The sequence below is a fragment of the Pipistrellus kuhlii genome, unplaced genomic scaffold (genome assembly GCF_014108245.1).
Source record: "Pipistrellus kuhlii isolate mPipKuh1 unplaced genomic scaffold, mPipKuh1.p scaffold_m20_p_5, whole genome shotgun sequence".
In the NCBI taxonomy this organism is placed as follows: domain Eukaryota; kingdom Metazoa; phylum Chordata; class Mammalia; order Chiroptera; family Vespertilionidae; genus Pipistrellus; species Pipistrellus kuhlii.
In genome coordinates, this window is record NW_023425551.1 from 687,716 (window position 1) to 702,752 (window position 15,037).

At 46.3% G+C, this 15,037-nt stretch overlaps 1 protein-coding gene across 1 annotated transcript; it reads left to right on the forward strand.

The window, feature by feature from the left end:
- Positions 1–891: 891 nt before the first annotated feature.
- On the forward strand, positions 892–14,116 carry RSPH3 (radial spoke head 3). The gene is made up of 8 exons (XM_045573000.1): positions 892–1,157; positions 4,881–4,956; positions 6,249–6,390; positions 7,633–7,778; positions 9,264–9,467; positions 10,899–11,061; positions 13,003–13,089; positions 13,686–14,116. Exons 1-8 carry the CDS (start codon positions 1,060–1,062, stop codon positions 13,961–13,963), a joined length of 1,194 nt encoding a protein of 397 aa, XP_045428956.1. The 5' UTR covers positions 892–1,059; the 3' UTR covers positions 13,964–14,116.
- Positions 14,117–15,037: the final 921 nt, after the last annotated feature.

Here is a 15,037-nt window from a genome sequence, read left to right on the forward strand (position 1 = left end):
CACTCTCATCACTGATGTTTCTCTCTCTTTCCCCCCCCCCCTTCCTCTCTGAAGTAAAAAAAAAATATTTTAAAAAGAAAGGCGGTGAGAGATGAGACAGAGGCAGGAGACCAGGTCACAGGCTTTATTAGAGAAGGACCCTGCCAAAGGAAGAGAGCGCATGTGCAGGGTGAAGGCGCCTTTTGAGGGGAGGAGTGGGAAGGGATGGGATTTGGGGCACTCGGCCGGTGCTGACTGGTGGCTTCCTATAAGGCACATGATTAGGCACTCAGGGACTTAGGGATGGGCTTAGGGTATTTGGCATGTGCTGATGGTGGTGCAATGCACGGTCCATGTAAGGTGCCAGGTTAGGCTGCGGGTGCAGGTGTCACACTCCCTCCATCCGTTGGGGGGAGGGAGGCTCCATCAGGCGGGGATGCCGGCTGGCTGCGGAGCCGGGTGCGAGATGGCGGTGCTGGGAGACCCAGGGGGCCCTGCCGCCGGCCGGGCACAGAGCGGGCAGCCTGGGCGCTCCTGGTGAGCGACGGCGTCCCCGTGGGCAGCCGGGGAGCAGCAGGAGAAACAAGGGGGGAGGCCCCTACCGACCGGAGCACGAGGCCTGGGGACCCGCCAACACCGGCGCCCACAGCCACACCGGAAGTGGGGCTGGGACCGCCGCCGCGTCCCTCGAGGACGCAGCCCAGGGCGCCACGCCCACTTCCGACTCCCGCCCAGGGAGCTGCTAATGCGCAGGCGCACCCGCCGGGAGGCGCGGTGGGCGGAGTCAAGAGCCGGAAGCGGACGGCCCTAGGGACCGTCCCACGAAGCCCGCCCCTCGAATCGGCCCGGATGCCCCGCCTCCCGGCGGAACTCGGGGTTGCTGGGCAACCGGTGCGCGTCGCCGGCGGCTCTGAGCTCCCGCCTCTCGCCCGGCAGCTTCCCCACGGCCGCGGCCGCTCCTCCGCCTCCCCTCCCGGCGCCTGGCAGCCCTGCCCGGGCCCCGCGTGACCCTCTGCGGCCCCACGCCGCCTCGGCGCCCGCCCGCCGCGGAGCCAGCTTCCCCTGAAGCCCGGTGCCACGATGCCCGGCGCGGCGTCTGGGACCATGAGCACCACCTACACCTACACCAGCCGCCCGCGGGCGCCGCCCTGCCGCCTGCGCTACAGCATGTCGCAGCCGTGAGTGCCGCCGCCCCCGGTGCCCCCGGCGCCCCCGGCCCCGCCGCCCTCCTGCCACCGCGCCCCTCGGCCCCTCCGCGCCGCCCGAACGGAGCTCTGCCCGGCCGGCCGCCGGCGCGCGGGGAGCGGGGCAGGAGGGCCTGCGGGGGATCGTGAATTGCGAACCCATTTCACAGAGTGTGACCCAACGGGTGTGTCCTGTGGGCCAGCTGTGTGCCGAGCGCCTCCCGCCAGCCCTTTACACGCATGTTCTCACCCCGGGCACAGGGCTGCGAAGCCGGCTCCGTGACTCCATGTGCAAACCGCGAAACGGGTACCAGTGCCACTCAGTAAGCGCGCGCCCAGGACGGGAGCCAGGCCAGGCTTTGGTCAAAATTCCGGTGGTCCCAAATGGTATTTTTACATGGATGAGCATTTGCTAATATTCAAATAGCTATATGTTTTTTAAATATATTTTTATTGAGTTCAGAGAGGAAGGGAGAGAGATAGAAACATCAATGATGAGAGAGAATCATGGATCGGCCACCTTCTGCACGCCCCTTACTAGGGATCAAGCTCACAACCCAGGCACGTGCCCTTGACTGGAATCGAACCCAGGACCCTTCAGTCTGCAGGTGGACGCTCTATCCACTGAGCCAAACCAGCCAGGGCCAAATATCTATATTTTAAAAGGACCGTAATCATTATGGTTCCCTTGAAGTTCCTTCCATAAGCATCAACTTTGGGAATCATCAGATCTTCCCAAGAATGCAGGTTCCGTGGGGGCAGGAACCTTTCCGCCTGTGGCCTCACCAGGACCCTGTCTGAGGCACAGAAAGCACCCAATACAAACTGCTGAATTAATGGTCGGGAATCAGCAATAGAACTTTTTAAAAAATATATATTTTTTTAATTATTTCAGAGAGGAAAGGAGAGATGAGAGAGAGAATCATTGATTGGCTGCCTCCTGCACGCCCCCTACTGGGGATTGAGCCAGCAACCCAGACATATTCCCTTGACCCTTCAGTCTGCAGGCCCACACTCTGTCCGCTGAGCCAAGCCAGCTAGGGCAGCAATGTAATGCTTGATGCTCATTTAAAAAACTGAGTCCAAATTCATAGTTATCTTATTCTGACAAAGGCATTTTTAATAAATACTAAATCACTTTTAAGAAAACCAAAATAGAAACTTTAAACTTGGAGAGAGGTTATTTATATTGTAAAAGATTCCGTTTCAAAAGGCATTTCTTTCAAAATCACTTTCTGGCCATAGCCGGCTTGGCTCAGTGGATGGAGCATGGGCCTGGGGACTGAAGGGTCCCAGGTTCTATTCTGGTCAAGGGCACGGCCCGGTTGCCTGCTCAATCTCCAGTGGGGACATGCAAGAGGCAGCCAATCAATGAGTCTCTCTCATCATTGATGTTTCTCACTCCCCCTCTCCCTTCCTCTCTGAAATCAATTTTTAAAAAAATTTTTTAATTAAAAAATAAAAGGTAGGGATCCTGCCTTTCCTTTAAAAAAACGAACAACAAAAACACTTTCTGGTGCATTTCAGTGGTTGCTTAAAAGTCATTACTATTAAATCTTACCAACAGATGAAATAAGAATCATTGGTAATACATTTGGAATGATTTTTATATATAGAATTAGTTGGTAAGTTGCAGGACCTTGCTTATATTGAACTAATCTATTGATTTGAGCCATTGGGAGGAGTGTGGTATATGTATGTATATTTTATTTTTCGGTTTACAGTTATCCTCATTGGTAACTTTCAATTTACAAAAGTAATATATGTGCTTTTTAAAACAAAGGGAAATGCAAAATAAGGATGAGTAAAGGCAATGTTAATTATCTCTTGCTCACCTCTACTCCCACCTCCATGTTGTAAGCAAACTTAACAAGGGAGAGAGAGAGAGAGACTGGAACATCAGTGATCAGAGAGACTCATTGATTGGCTGCCTCTTGCACACCCCCCAATGGGGATCAAGCCTGAAACCTGGGCTTGTGCCCTTGATTGGAATCAAACCCAGGACTCTTTAGTCTGCAAGTCAATGCTCTGTCCATTGAACCAAACCAGCTAGGGCTCTTTTTGGCTTTTGATAGCATAAAACTCAACTAAAGTTTGCCCTCATTATTACATTAATTAGCACTGGAAGGCTTTAATCAAGCAAGCATTATATTTGGATTTTTCCATTCTAACAGCTGCCTGGCTACAATTTATAGGCCAGATTGAGAGGTTTTGTTCCAGACAGTTGAGATGTTTGCAATAGCCCAGGTAAAAGATAGTGGGGTGGAGCATGGGTAGAGTGATGAGAGAGAGATTGCTGGTTAGAATTAACAGGACTTGCTGGATGTCGGGAGTGGGGAATAGGAAAGAGTTGTGACAACTCCCAGGCTTCTAGATTAAGCCAAATGAACTAGGGAACACTAAAGGAGGAGCGAGGTAGAGTGGGGGAATCCGTTAGTTCAGTAAGGTTGCCTTTGAGACGTCTTAGCGAGATGCCGTCGGACAGATCAGCTGGCTGTACGTGGTTAGAGCTCGAGGAGAGTTCTGAGCTAACCCTAACACTGGGGGTTTTAAGCATACGGGTCTTAAGTGAAGCCTTGAAAATGGGTGAATTTAACTAAGGACGCGGCAGGCTGAGCCCTAAGGAAATCCTCCAGGACAGGAGGCGCTGTCCACAGGGTGAGAAAGAGCGAGGGAGAAGGAGCAGAAAGGCGATGGGGGGATGCGGTGTGTCGCCGAGGCTGGGAAGGGGGGGTTCAGGGAAGGGGCGGCCGGAGGACAAGCAGTCCAGCAGGGCCGGGTCCCAGTAAGATGAAGTCAGGTAATCCAATGGGGTTTCGACCTGTGGTACACAAGCAGCATATACCCCCTCCGCATCATTTCTGACGGAGACTGTTACTGGTGTAGTGAGATATTCGGCTTTATAACCATAAGTAGAATGTCATTTAAAGAACCTTGGATGAAAATTTCAACTGTACTTTTCACTGGTGATCATTACACTCCAAATTAAAACAATATAATTTTAAAAGATCTTTTAAGTTAAAGAACAACGAGTTTAACTTGTTTTATTTTATTATGCCTGTTTCTATTAATGTAATTTTTAGTCCTTGAATCAAACTTTTGTCAGTTCTTTAGGGCAGATCCCTTTTCAGTTTTGGGTATTTTGTTTGTTTGTTTGTTTGTGTGTTTGTTTTTTATTGGTTTCAGAGAGAGGAAGGGGAAAGAGAGAAAGAAAGAGAAACATCAATAATGAGAGAGAATCATTGATCAGCTGCCTCCTGCATACCCTATACTGGGGTTGGAGCCTGCAACCCGGGCATGTACCCAGACTGGGGATCGAACTGTGGCCTCCTGGCTCATAGGCTGTCGCTCAACCACTGAGCCACACCGGCCAGGCCCCTTTTCCGTTTTTAATGGTAAGTGGTTTAAAGTTTTACAGCCCATATCCAGCTCTGCCACTTACCAGCAGACTTCTTTCTGAGTTCACTTCCCCTTTTTTCCAATGAGGATTATATTTCCCAACTTTCAGCTTATCTTGAGCAATAAATAAAATAATACATGTGAAGGGGGTATCACCAGCATTCCCTGAGTGGCAGCCATTTGTCCCCTTATTTTTTGGACTGTACTCAAACAAAAACCGTGTCCTCGAACTGTTTCCATCTTAGTCTAAGTCTTACAGAAAACGAGTTGGCCTTGCCGGCACCAGCAGTCAGTCATTCAGAATTTGCGCTCTCACAGGCCTGACGAGCCGCTGCCATTCGGGAACATCATGTATGACAGAAGGGTGGTCCGCGGCAACACCTATGCTCTGCAGGTGAGGAGATTCGAGTGAAGCGAAGGCCAGTTCATGTGTTTGTTTCTTTTCATTTCTAATCTGTTGCAGACTAAAACATGCATAAAATAAGATTTTAAAAAACGGAGTACTAGAAAAATGAATAGTCCTATTAACTATTAAGGAAATTAAATTTCTAATTTAAAAGTTTCCCAAAAGAAATTTCCAGGCCTAGATGGTTTCCCTGGAGAATTATACCCAACATGTAAAAAAAAGATTTTTCATCAATTTTACATAGTCTCTTCTGGAAAATAATAGAGGAGGGGATATTTCCCAACTTATTTTTTGAGGCCAACATTGCCCTGATACCCTTTCATTTCAAATAGAAGAAATGAATAGCTAACCACTGTGAAGTACACCTGAAACTAATATAAAATACTAGAGGCACAATGCATGAAATTCTTGCGTGGGGGTGTGTGTGCCTCAGCCAAGCCTGCACACTCTCCAATCTGGGACCCCTTGAGGGATGTCTGTCTGTCCAGTAGGATCGGGCCTAAAAGGACAGTCGGACATCCCTCTCACAATACAGGACTGCTGGCTCCCAACTTCTCGCCTGCCTACCTTTCTGATTGCCCTTAACAGCTTCTGCCTGCCAGCCTGATGCCCCTTAACCACTCTCCTGCCAGCCTGATTAGCCCCAACTGCCCTCCCCTGCAGGCTTGATTGCTCCCAAATGCCCTCCCTTGTAGGCCTGGTCCCACCCAGCTGCTCTCCCCTGCTGGCCTGATCACCCACAACTGCCCTCCCCTGCTGGCCATCTGGTAGTGGCCATCTTATGTCCACATCAAGGCAACCATCTTTGACCGCATGGGGAGAGCCATCTTGTGTGTTGGAGTGGTGGTCAATTTACATATTATTCTTTTATTAGATGGGATTATTGTCAACTGTAATTGAAAAGTAAAAATAATTGTAGTGCTTTTCAATTTTTTACTTGTATATTAAAATTTATTACACCTGGATAGTTATTTGGTATACTAGGTTATTTGGTATACTAGGCACGGGAGGAAATCCTGCTAAAAGTACTTGAATGAGGAAAAGGATTTCTTAGCTAAGGTCCTGCACCAATTGTTCCACTTAACAGCTGCTCTTGTGCTTGGCAGACAGCTTGGTAGTGACGGGCCAAGTGCAAATGACATTTCCGTCCCCAGGTCCCCGCCACTCCGGAGCCGCGATGCCGGGCGCCTTGCGTCTCCCCAGGAGTCGCTTTTGCAATGCGCTCCTGTTTGCTTTGAGAAATGGTTTCTAAACTGTAGGCCCTTTTCCGTCACTCTCAGCGCGGGCACGCCATCGACGAGCATGCTCAGAAGCTCCAGGAGACCAAGAAGAGGGTGGCGGCCAAAAGACGTGCCCAGGAGCAGCTCCGGCCGCACACGCCCGAGCCCGTGGAGGGCAGGAAGCACGTGGACGTGCAGACAGGTCGGTGCGGGCTGTGGCCGTGGCTCCTCAGGTGCTCAGTTTCCTGCTGGTTCTTGTTAAGTGGCCTTCCTGTTATTTAGGCGTCTGTTGTGCTCCCAGTTCTTCCCAGCCACTTAGTAGAAGGCAATTCATTAAAACAATTCCTAGATTACATGTTATTATTATGTTGGCTACACGTGGCAATGTGAGATTTTTTTAATAGGATTTTATAACCAGATAAATCCTCTCTCAGCCCTTTTTACGTATTTATTTTCAAACTGGGGTTCTTGCTCACTTTTTTTATAGTCCAACATGAATCACTGTTGGGCTCACAGGAGAGGAGAAGGTTGTAGTTCGGTTTGGGCATTTTATTTGCCTCCTGAGAGGGGTAAGGCCTTCCAGGCTGAGCCCTCCGCCTCTCACACGGCCCTGTCTGCCCTCCCTGCTGCTCTCCTGTCACTCGGTGCTCCCTGGGCACATGCCCTCCGCCGGCTAGTGCCAGGCCTTTCCTGCCGTCTGACTGTCCCCAGCTGGAGGGCTTCCCGGGCCTGTGGGTCTGGCCGTGTGGGTGACAGAATCTTGATAATCAGACAGCACTTGTGCTTCCGTGGACAGCCACGTATCCGCCGAGGGGCACCTTGCACCCGGCCACGATGGTGAGTGTGTTCTCAGAGGGTTTCCGGGTGGCAAGGGCGAAAGGAGGACCATTACGCTTTTTCCCGACCTTGAGGCCAAGTCTAGAATGAGTAAGTGTGATTAGCCAACACAGTTGTCATTCTGTGAGAGATTCATTTTAATGTTTATCTGTATCATCAGAATAGTAGGTGATAAACAGTAGCCACCTTTTGTTGAGTATTTCCTATCTCAGAGTCTGTACATGGGGCATAGCACCTTTAAATATGCAGGAATTTTCAAATCTCTGTATGTTTACTATCTTAGGACTCAATTTTATAAGGTTATTAACTTTCCATGTCACATTATGCTTTGCATCTTATATACATCTATGGTGTTAGTTTCATTTTCAAATGTAAAGCTCAGTGCTTTCTTGATGTTGAGTGTATTCTAGCCCAAGTGACTCTCTGGCCTTCCAAATATAGAAAAATGCTTAGTACAACTTGTGAATTGACTACCCCATTTGAGCACTTCCTAAGACTTATTTTCTGATCCATTTAATTCTACTTTGAAGGAGCTGAAGTTTCAGATACAGATATATGCTTGAAATAGACCCGAATGTCAAACTCAATGTATATGGTATTCTCTTAGAATTATACCTTGAAGAAATTGCTGACCGCATAATAGAAGCTGATATGGAATGCCAGACAGATGCGTTTTTGGACAAACCACCAACACCACTTTTTATTCCTGCCAAAACTGGCCAAGATGTGGCCACCCAAATTGAAGAAGGAGAGGTATAGTACATTATTCGGACTTTCTTCTGTCTTCTTTTTTTTTTTTTTTTTTTTTTTTTTTTTTTAAATATATATATATTATTGATTTTGTACAGAGAGGAAGGAAGAGATAGAGAGTTAGAAACATCAATGAGAGAGAGAGTCATCGATCAGCTGCCTCTTGCACACCCTCTACTGGGGATATGCCCGCAACCAAGGTACATGCCCTTGACCGGAATCGAACCCGGGACCCTTCAGTCCCCAAGCCGACGCTCTATCCACTGAGCCAAACCGGTCTCGGCTCTTCTGTCTTCTTTATAAATATGTAAAGTTAGGTTTAGTTAAAATCTTAATAGGAATACAAAGTACTGCACAATCAAAAAGATTCTACTCACTGGAATTCTTTCCAAATTTATCTCTAATAGTTTTATCCTGAAGTACCCAGAAATATTTTTAAATGCCATGTTCTGATTTCCCCCTCTTTGCTGATCAGAGATAAAAATCGTTGCCGAAGCCGGTTTGGCTCAGTGGTAGAGCATTGGTCTGTGGACTGAAAGGTCCCAGGTTCGATTCCGGTCAAAGGCATGTACATTGGTTGCAGGCACATCCGCGGTAGGGGGTGTGCAAGAGGCAGCTGGTCGATGTTTCTCTCTCATCGACGTTTCTAGCTCTCTATCTCTCTCCCTTCCTCTCTGTGAAAAATCAATAAAATATATTTTTTTAAAAAGGTAGATATTATTAAAACAAAAATCGTTAGCAATGTCTTTTGCTTTTATGTATCTGCATTCTTGCTTATAATATACAAGTATAAGTAGACTTATACCAAATAAGGAAATATAATATCTCTGTGATGAAAAGATTCTTTTAGTTGCTTATAAATTACATAATTTTTATGAAGATAACTATGTCAAAAAGTTCTAAAACAATTACATTTTCATATCAATATGGAATGTGTTCTGAAATGTAAGGAGAGAAGGCAGTGCTTCTGTGCATAACGACTTAAATGAGGTTAAGACTTGAAGGAACTTGAAAGAACTGTCATTGAAATTAAGAAATCAAGTAAGTCTTCATAAGCTGCATAGAAGAGTATATTTTGCCTTTAAATCCTAGAGATGAATCACCATAATGCCCCTTATTCTTATTGCTTGATTTGCAACTGTTATCGAAAACAACCAGTGCAAATTTAGTAGGAAAGGCAGGGAATAAGAAAAAAGAATATTCCTCTTGGGTTTTAGAGTCTGACCTTAAAGTTGTTGGGTATCGGGGTTCATTTTGAAGACTGTAGGATCTTTCCGTGGCTCTGACTTAATTTTGCCCGGGCCCAGAATGCTCCTCTGTGAGCCTTCGGGGCTGCCGTGAGGGCGGGACCACAGACAAAGCCCCGCACAGTCTGGCGCACAGACGCTCATACATAGGATGGTGTCACTGCCGCCCTTCTGGGTGTTTTGTCATTGAGCTTTCGGTTCATGATTAACATGTGACGTTTGCTTTGTTCTGTGCATTAAGCTCTTTGACTTTGACCTGGAAGTGAAACCGATGCTGGAAGTGCTGGTGGGAAAGACCATTGAGCAGGCCCTGCTGGAGGTGATGGAGGAGGAGGAGCTGGCCGACCTGCGGGCCACTCAGTACGAGTATGAGGAGCTGCGCAACGCGGAGCTGGCGGAGGTCCAGAGGCTGGAAGAGCAGGAGCGGCGACACCGAGAGGAAAAAGTAGGGTCCCGCTTCCTCCTTAGACCCCTTGGCTGGGCAACAGTGTGCTCAGAATGGCACGGGGTCTGTCCCAGAGCGACGGTCTTGAGGAATGTGCCAGGAAAGACAAATAGTATTTGTTTAGGTCTCTCCTGTTCTCGGATCAGAGATCCTTTGTGAACTGATAGATCCTTTAAATCCCAGCCTCTGTAACTGTACCTAAGTGGAGTACCAACCATTCCTCAGTTATTTAAGTTACATGTGTCCCAGCTGCAAGGCCCTCTTAACAAGCAAGAGCCCCAGCGAAAGGACAGGTGGATTTGCCAAAAGTTGGCGGCAGGAAAGGGGGACGGAGAAGGTGAGTGTATCTGAACCGTGAGCGATAAGAGTTCTGGGTCTCTCTCAGCGGCTAGACCTTCTCATATCCTTGGGGATACACCAGAACCACTTGGGTCCTTAGAGAACAATTTTAAAATTATAGGTTTTTATAACCTTTCAAAAGGAAGCTTGTAGAATCCAATTTTTAAAATAGGCCACTAACTTCCAGCTAGGAGACACCGGGCTCGGAATGTCCGGCAGTTACTGTCGCCCTGGCTCACACCGGCAGAGGGAATGATGGAGCCGGGACCTGGCACAGCTCACATAGCTCCCAGAGAGCCCCCGTGCTGCCCAGAGAGGCTTAGTGGTCGGGGTGGTCTACTCGGTGCCCGGTCAGATGGGCATTCAGGCCCCCCCAAGTGGAAGAGCATAGGGCTTTCTTTACTTGGTAAAGAGCACACGCCTTATGGTTAAGATTGTGCAAATGCAACGCTATTTGTTTACAAATGTAAAATGAACACTGACAAAATGAGCTTTGTTGAAATAATCAGTGAAATTTATCAGAGTACTTATTTGTTAGTTTATTTACATTAGGAAATATATTATGAAATATTAGACGTAATTAGAAAACATATCATGCACCCACTCGTGCAGGGGAGTATGGCCCATTACCTTTATAGGGGTCCTGTGGTCTTCAAGAAGCAGCAGCAACGAAAAAGAGGTTTGACCATTTTGGCAACTTTATGACTTCAAAAAATCATTACAACTGAGACAATTCATTGGCCCACGTTCTTTACTGGAGACATCTAAGCAACTATAATTTTCATATCAGCAATACTTATACAGTTATGTAAAAGTACATATAACTATTATAACACTTTGATAGCCATACAAACATATATATCTTGAAATTATTTTACTCGAAAATGGACCAGGAGATGAATTTTACCGTAAGCTCCATCCTGAGTTCAGTACCCACGAGCTGTTGAAATTTGTTACCATCTTGATGGAAACTAGGAACGTTTAGTAGACACCTTGCTGTCCATTCTTTTCATACAAATGTAAGTCTGGTTCTTCCTCGAACTCGCTTGGGGGAGGCCGTGGCCGAGCGCTGGCTGCTGGGTGTGCCCGCAGGAACGCCGGAAGCAACAGCAGTGGGAGGTGATACAAAAGCACCAGGAGACGGCGCAGAAGATCGCCGCCCGCGCCTTCTCGCAGCGCTACCTGTCCGACCTGCTGCCCTCCGTGTTCGGCAGCCTCAAGGACGGGGGCTACTTCTTCGACCCCGTGGAGAGAGGTGTGTGGAGTTTCTCTTAGCTTAACCCTTCTTCTTCTTTTTTTTTTTTTAATTAAATTATTATCTGTGTACATATACCATTGCCCCCCCTCCCATACATGCCCTCCCTCCCCAGAGCTTTGTGTCCATTGGTTGTACTTATATGCAAGTATACAAGTCCTTCTGTTGATCTCTTATCTCCCCCAGATCTCCCTACCCTCCCTGCTGTGATTTGACAGTCTGCTTGTTGCTTTACTGTCTCTATATCTATATTTTGGTTCTTCAGTTTATAATGTTCTTTATCATCCATAAATAAGTGAGGTCATGTGGTGTTTCTCTTTCATTGAGTGGCTTATTTCACTCAGCATGTTCCAATTCCATCCAGGTTGCTGCAAATGATGAGAATTCCTTTTTTATGGCAGCATAATATTCCATTGTGTAGATGTACCACCATAGTTTTTTGATTCAATCATCCGCTGATGGGCACCTAGGCTGTTTCCAAATCCTAGCTATTGTAAATTGTGCTGCTATGAACATAGGGGTGCAGCTTAACCCTTTTTAACTGTTCGGATTCACCTCCTGCCCGCTTTTATTTCCAAATGGAACCTTCCTATCTCTGATGCAGATGTAAGAGTCAGTTGGCATTGTGTTAGGTAAAAGGTGTTACTAATGAGTCTATTATAAAGCTCTGGATTTTAGGGCGCCAGCTTGCCTCTCTTCAGAAGCAGCACTGGACTGTAGGAAGAAATATGGACTTGATGTGAAAAAGTTTGGGTTTGGGACCCGGCCTCATCTTTAAACAGCTTTATGTCCTTCAGTTTCCTTACTGTGAAATGAGAGTTACTTAGGAGTTAAATGTCATAATTCATACAGAATTTTGTAAGCTATCAAGCACTGTGTATGTAAGTTGTTATTAACTTTTTCTCAGCTAACTTATTATTCTAATCAACAACCCCAGCCCAGCCTGTGTGCTCAGAATGTCAACCCAGGAGCCAGTTCGATTCTGGCCAAGGGCACAGGCCCAGGTTGTGGTCTCCATCCCCAGTGGGGGGTGTGCAGGAGACAACCGATCAATGATTCTCATTATTAATGTTTCTCTCTCTCCCTCTCCCTTCCCGTCTGAAATCAATAAAAATATACTTAAAACAAAATAAATGAAAGGCTTACATCATAGTGGATTCCATTTCAGTTTGAACAGCTTTATCACTGGAAACCCCCAGTGTCTAGAGTAGGGGTGTCGAACTCAATCAGAGAAGGGGCCAAAATCTAAAATCCAGCCTAAATCTCGGGCCGAATGGTTTACTGAACAGTCATAAACTGTCATTGTGATGGAAACGCAGCGGAGTGCAGTGATGACAGCGCGGTGCGGGCCACATTGCAAGGCCTGGCGGGACGGATTTGGCCCGCGGGCCTTGTGTTTGACACATGTGGTCTAGAGGCCTTCTTCTCAGATGCCCTCTGACCTTACCCTCCAAACCCTGATCAGCTGCCTTTGGCCCCAGGCTAAGGTGGGGCGTGTTTTTCCAGGCGTTGCTCAGTCCCAGGTTGGCACTGCATGTAGATTGCTCTTCTCCCAGGTCCACCCCCCCACCCACCCCCACTTCTTCACTCCATCTCAGTGCACCTATGAAGTCAACCCTAAAGGAAAGCTTCATAGTTTTTTTGTTTGTTTGTTTTTATTAAATTATTATATGTGTATATATCTTACCATTGCCCCTCCCACTCCCATATGCCTCATAGGTTTGAAAATGCTATTTCTACTGCAATAGACAGGAAATGGGCCAGCATATAGAGCGAGAATATGGCAAAACCAATGCTGTGTGAGCCGGTTTAACATTTTGTGTTAAAGAAACAATTTTGACAATATTGGCATTGTAACCATGTGGGGAAAGCAGATTCTTCCTATCTATATAATGATTCATAAAAATTACTTAATGGTTATAATTAAATTTTTTATCATAGATATTGAGCTCGGATTCCTTCCATGGCTAATGAACGAAGTTGACAAAACCATAGAGCACAGCATGGTGGGAAGGACAGTGCTTGACAGTAAGTTATGTTATTTAAAAGTCATCTCTCAAATTTTTAGAAGGAAGATGTTTACTTTACAGTTTTAGTTCTTAATTTTTCAGTACATTAGTTCTATTAATTAATCAACATGCAAATTTTTACCCTCAATATTATTTTTCATTCTTCTATACCAGTGGTCAGCAAACTCATTAGTCAGCAGAGCCAAATATCAACAGTACAACAATTGAAATTTCTTTTGAGAACTAAACTTTTTAAACTTAAATTATATAGGTAGGTACATTGTTATTAACTTAATTAGGGTACTCCTAAGCTGGCCTTTGCTAAAAACTCAAGGGGCCAAAGAGCCGCATGTGGCTCACGAGCTGCAGTTTGCCAACCACTGTTCTATACTTAGATCAGAATTAATCTCTTTTGTGACATCTTATTAAGAAGGCATTGAATATAACTCATACTCGATCATTACATGGCTCAGTAAGGAAGAGCATTGACTGTAAAAGACTTCCATCTGGGGAAGGGATGAGGTCTGGGACATGTTTTATGTGCATCCACCAGTAAGCATTATCACCACTAAAATACAGAAAATCACAGTGACTTCTGTCCATCCAATTTTTCAGTGTTGATCCGTGAGGTGGTGGAGAGGAGGCTGGCCACGTATGAGCGAAAGGAGGACAAGCAACCGTTTCTGAGTCCCGAGGAGGTGCCTGGTATTCCTGCACCCCTGAGAGACCCCACGATGGGTTATGGTTTCCAGGAGCAGAGGCCGCTCCCCAGCGCAGATGTCCCGTATGATAAGCTAATGGAGGAAGAAGAGGAGGAGGAAGATCCGATAGGACTGAGGAGGTCCTTGGGGAGGGCAGAACAGTTACAAGACAGGGAATCCTGGGAGGGGTGAAACCAACCTACAGCCCACCTGCATTGCAAGCAACCAGGTAACGACGGGAGGCCCAAAGGCTATGCAAATTATGTTGAATTTAGTCGACGTGACTTTTTCTCTAATGGACTGGGTAAATAGAATATGTTGAAATAAAACTAATAATAAGTAAAATTTAAACACTTCATTTATTTAATAGTAGAATATCAAGACATTATAACTAATGAGGATTATGCTTATTTACAAGCTTCCCATTATCACTATATATAACTAACATATTTTTCCTTAATCTTTCTAATTTGTGGGTTTGGGGGTCTTTTTAAAAAAAAATATGTGTGTGTGTGTGTGTGTGTGTGTGTGTTATTGGTTTTGTACAGAGAGGAAGGGAGAGAGATAACAAGAAACATCAATGAGAGACAAACATCAATCAGCTGCTCCTGCACACCCCCCACTGGGGATGTGCCCACAACCAAGCTACATGCCCTTGACCAGAATTGAACCTGGGACCTTTCAGTCCGCAGGCTGACGCTCTATCCACTGAGCCAAACCAGTTTCGGCGTGGTTGGGGGTCTGTTTTATCTGTAATGTTAGATATCAGTGATGTCGGCCATCGAGCTTTCCTTCTCTGTAGCAGCTATTTTCATCTGGTATGCTGAGGCACACCAGTGTGCTGCAAGATTTCTTTTTAATTAATTTTAGAGAGAGGGGCAGGGGAGAGGGAGAACATCGATGTGAAGGAGAACTGTCAATCAATCGCCTCTGGTACGTACTGGGACCAGGGACTGAACCTAAAACCTAGGTATGTGCCCCGACCAAGAATCAAACCTGCAGCCTTTTTGGTGTACGGGATGATGCTCCAACCAACGGATCCACCCGGCCAGGGTAGACCTTTCAACTCCTGTAAAGTATGGTAAGATTTATGAATTATGACTGCTATGGTACAGAGAATTCACATTTAACTTTTTATTTCATTTTTTATAATAAATCTTTATTGTTCAGATTATTACAGGTGTTCCTCTTTTTTTTTCACCCCACAGCTCCCCTCCACCTGATTCCCCACCCCACCCATGCCCTTTTCCCCGCCACTGTCTTCAT

Coding starts and splice junctions, on each gene's coding strand:
- RSPH3 (XM_045573000.1), top strand. CDS start 1,060: ATGCCCGGCGCGGCGTCTGGGACCATGAGCACCACCTACACCTACACC. Junction 4,957..6,248: donor GCAACACCTATGCTCTGCAG/GTGAGGAGATTC, acceptor CGTCACTCTCAG/CGCGGGCACGCCATCGACGA. Junction 6,391..7,632: donor GCACGTGGACGTGCAGACAG/GTCGGTGCGGGC, acceptor GTATTCTCTTAG/AATTATACCTTGAAGAAATT.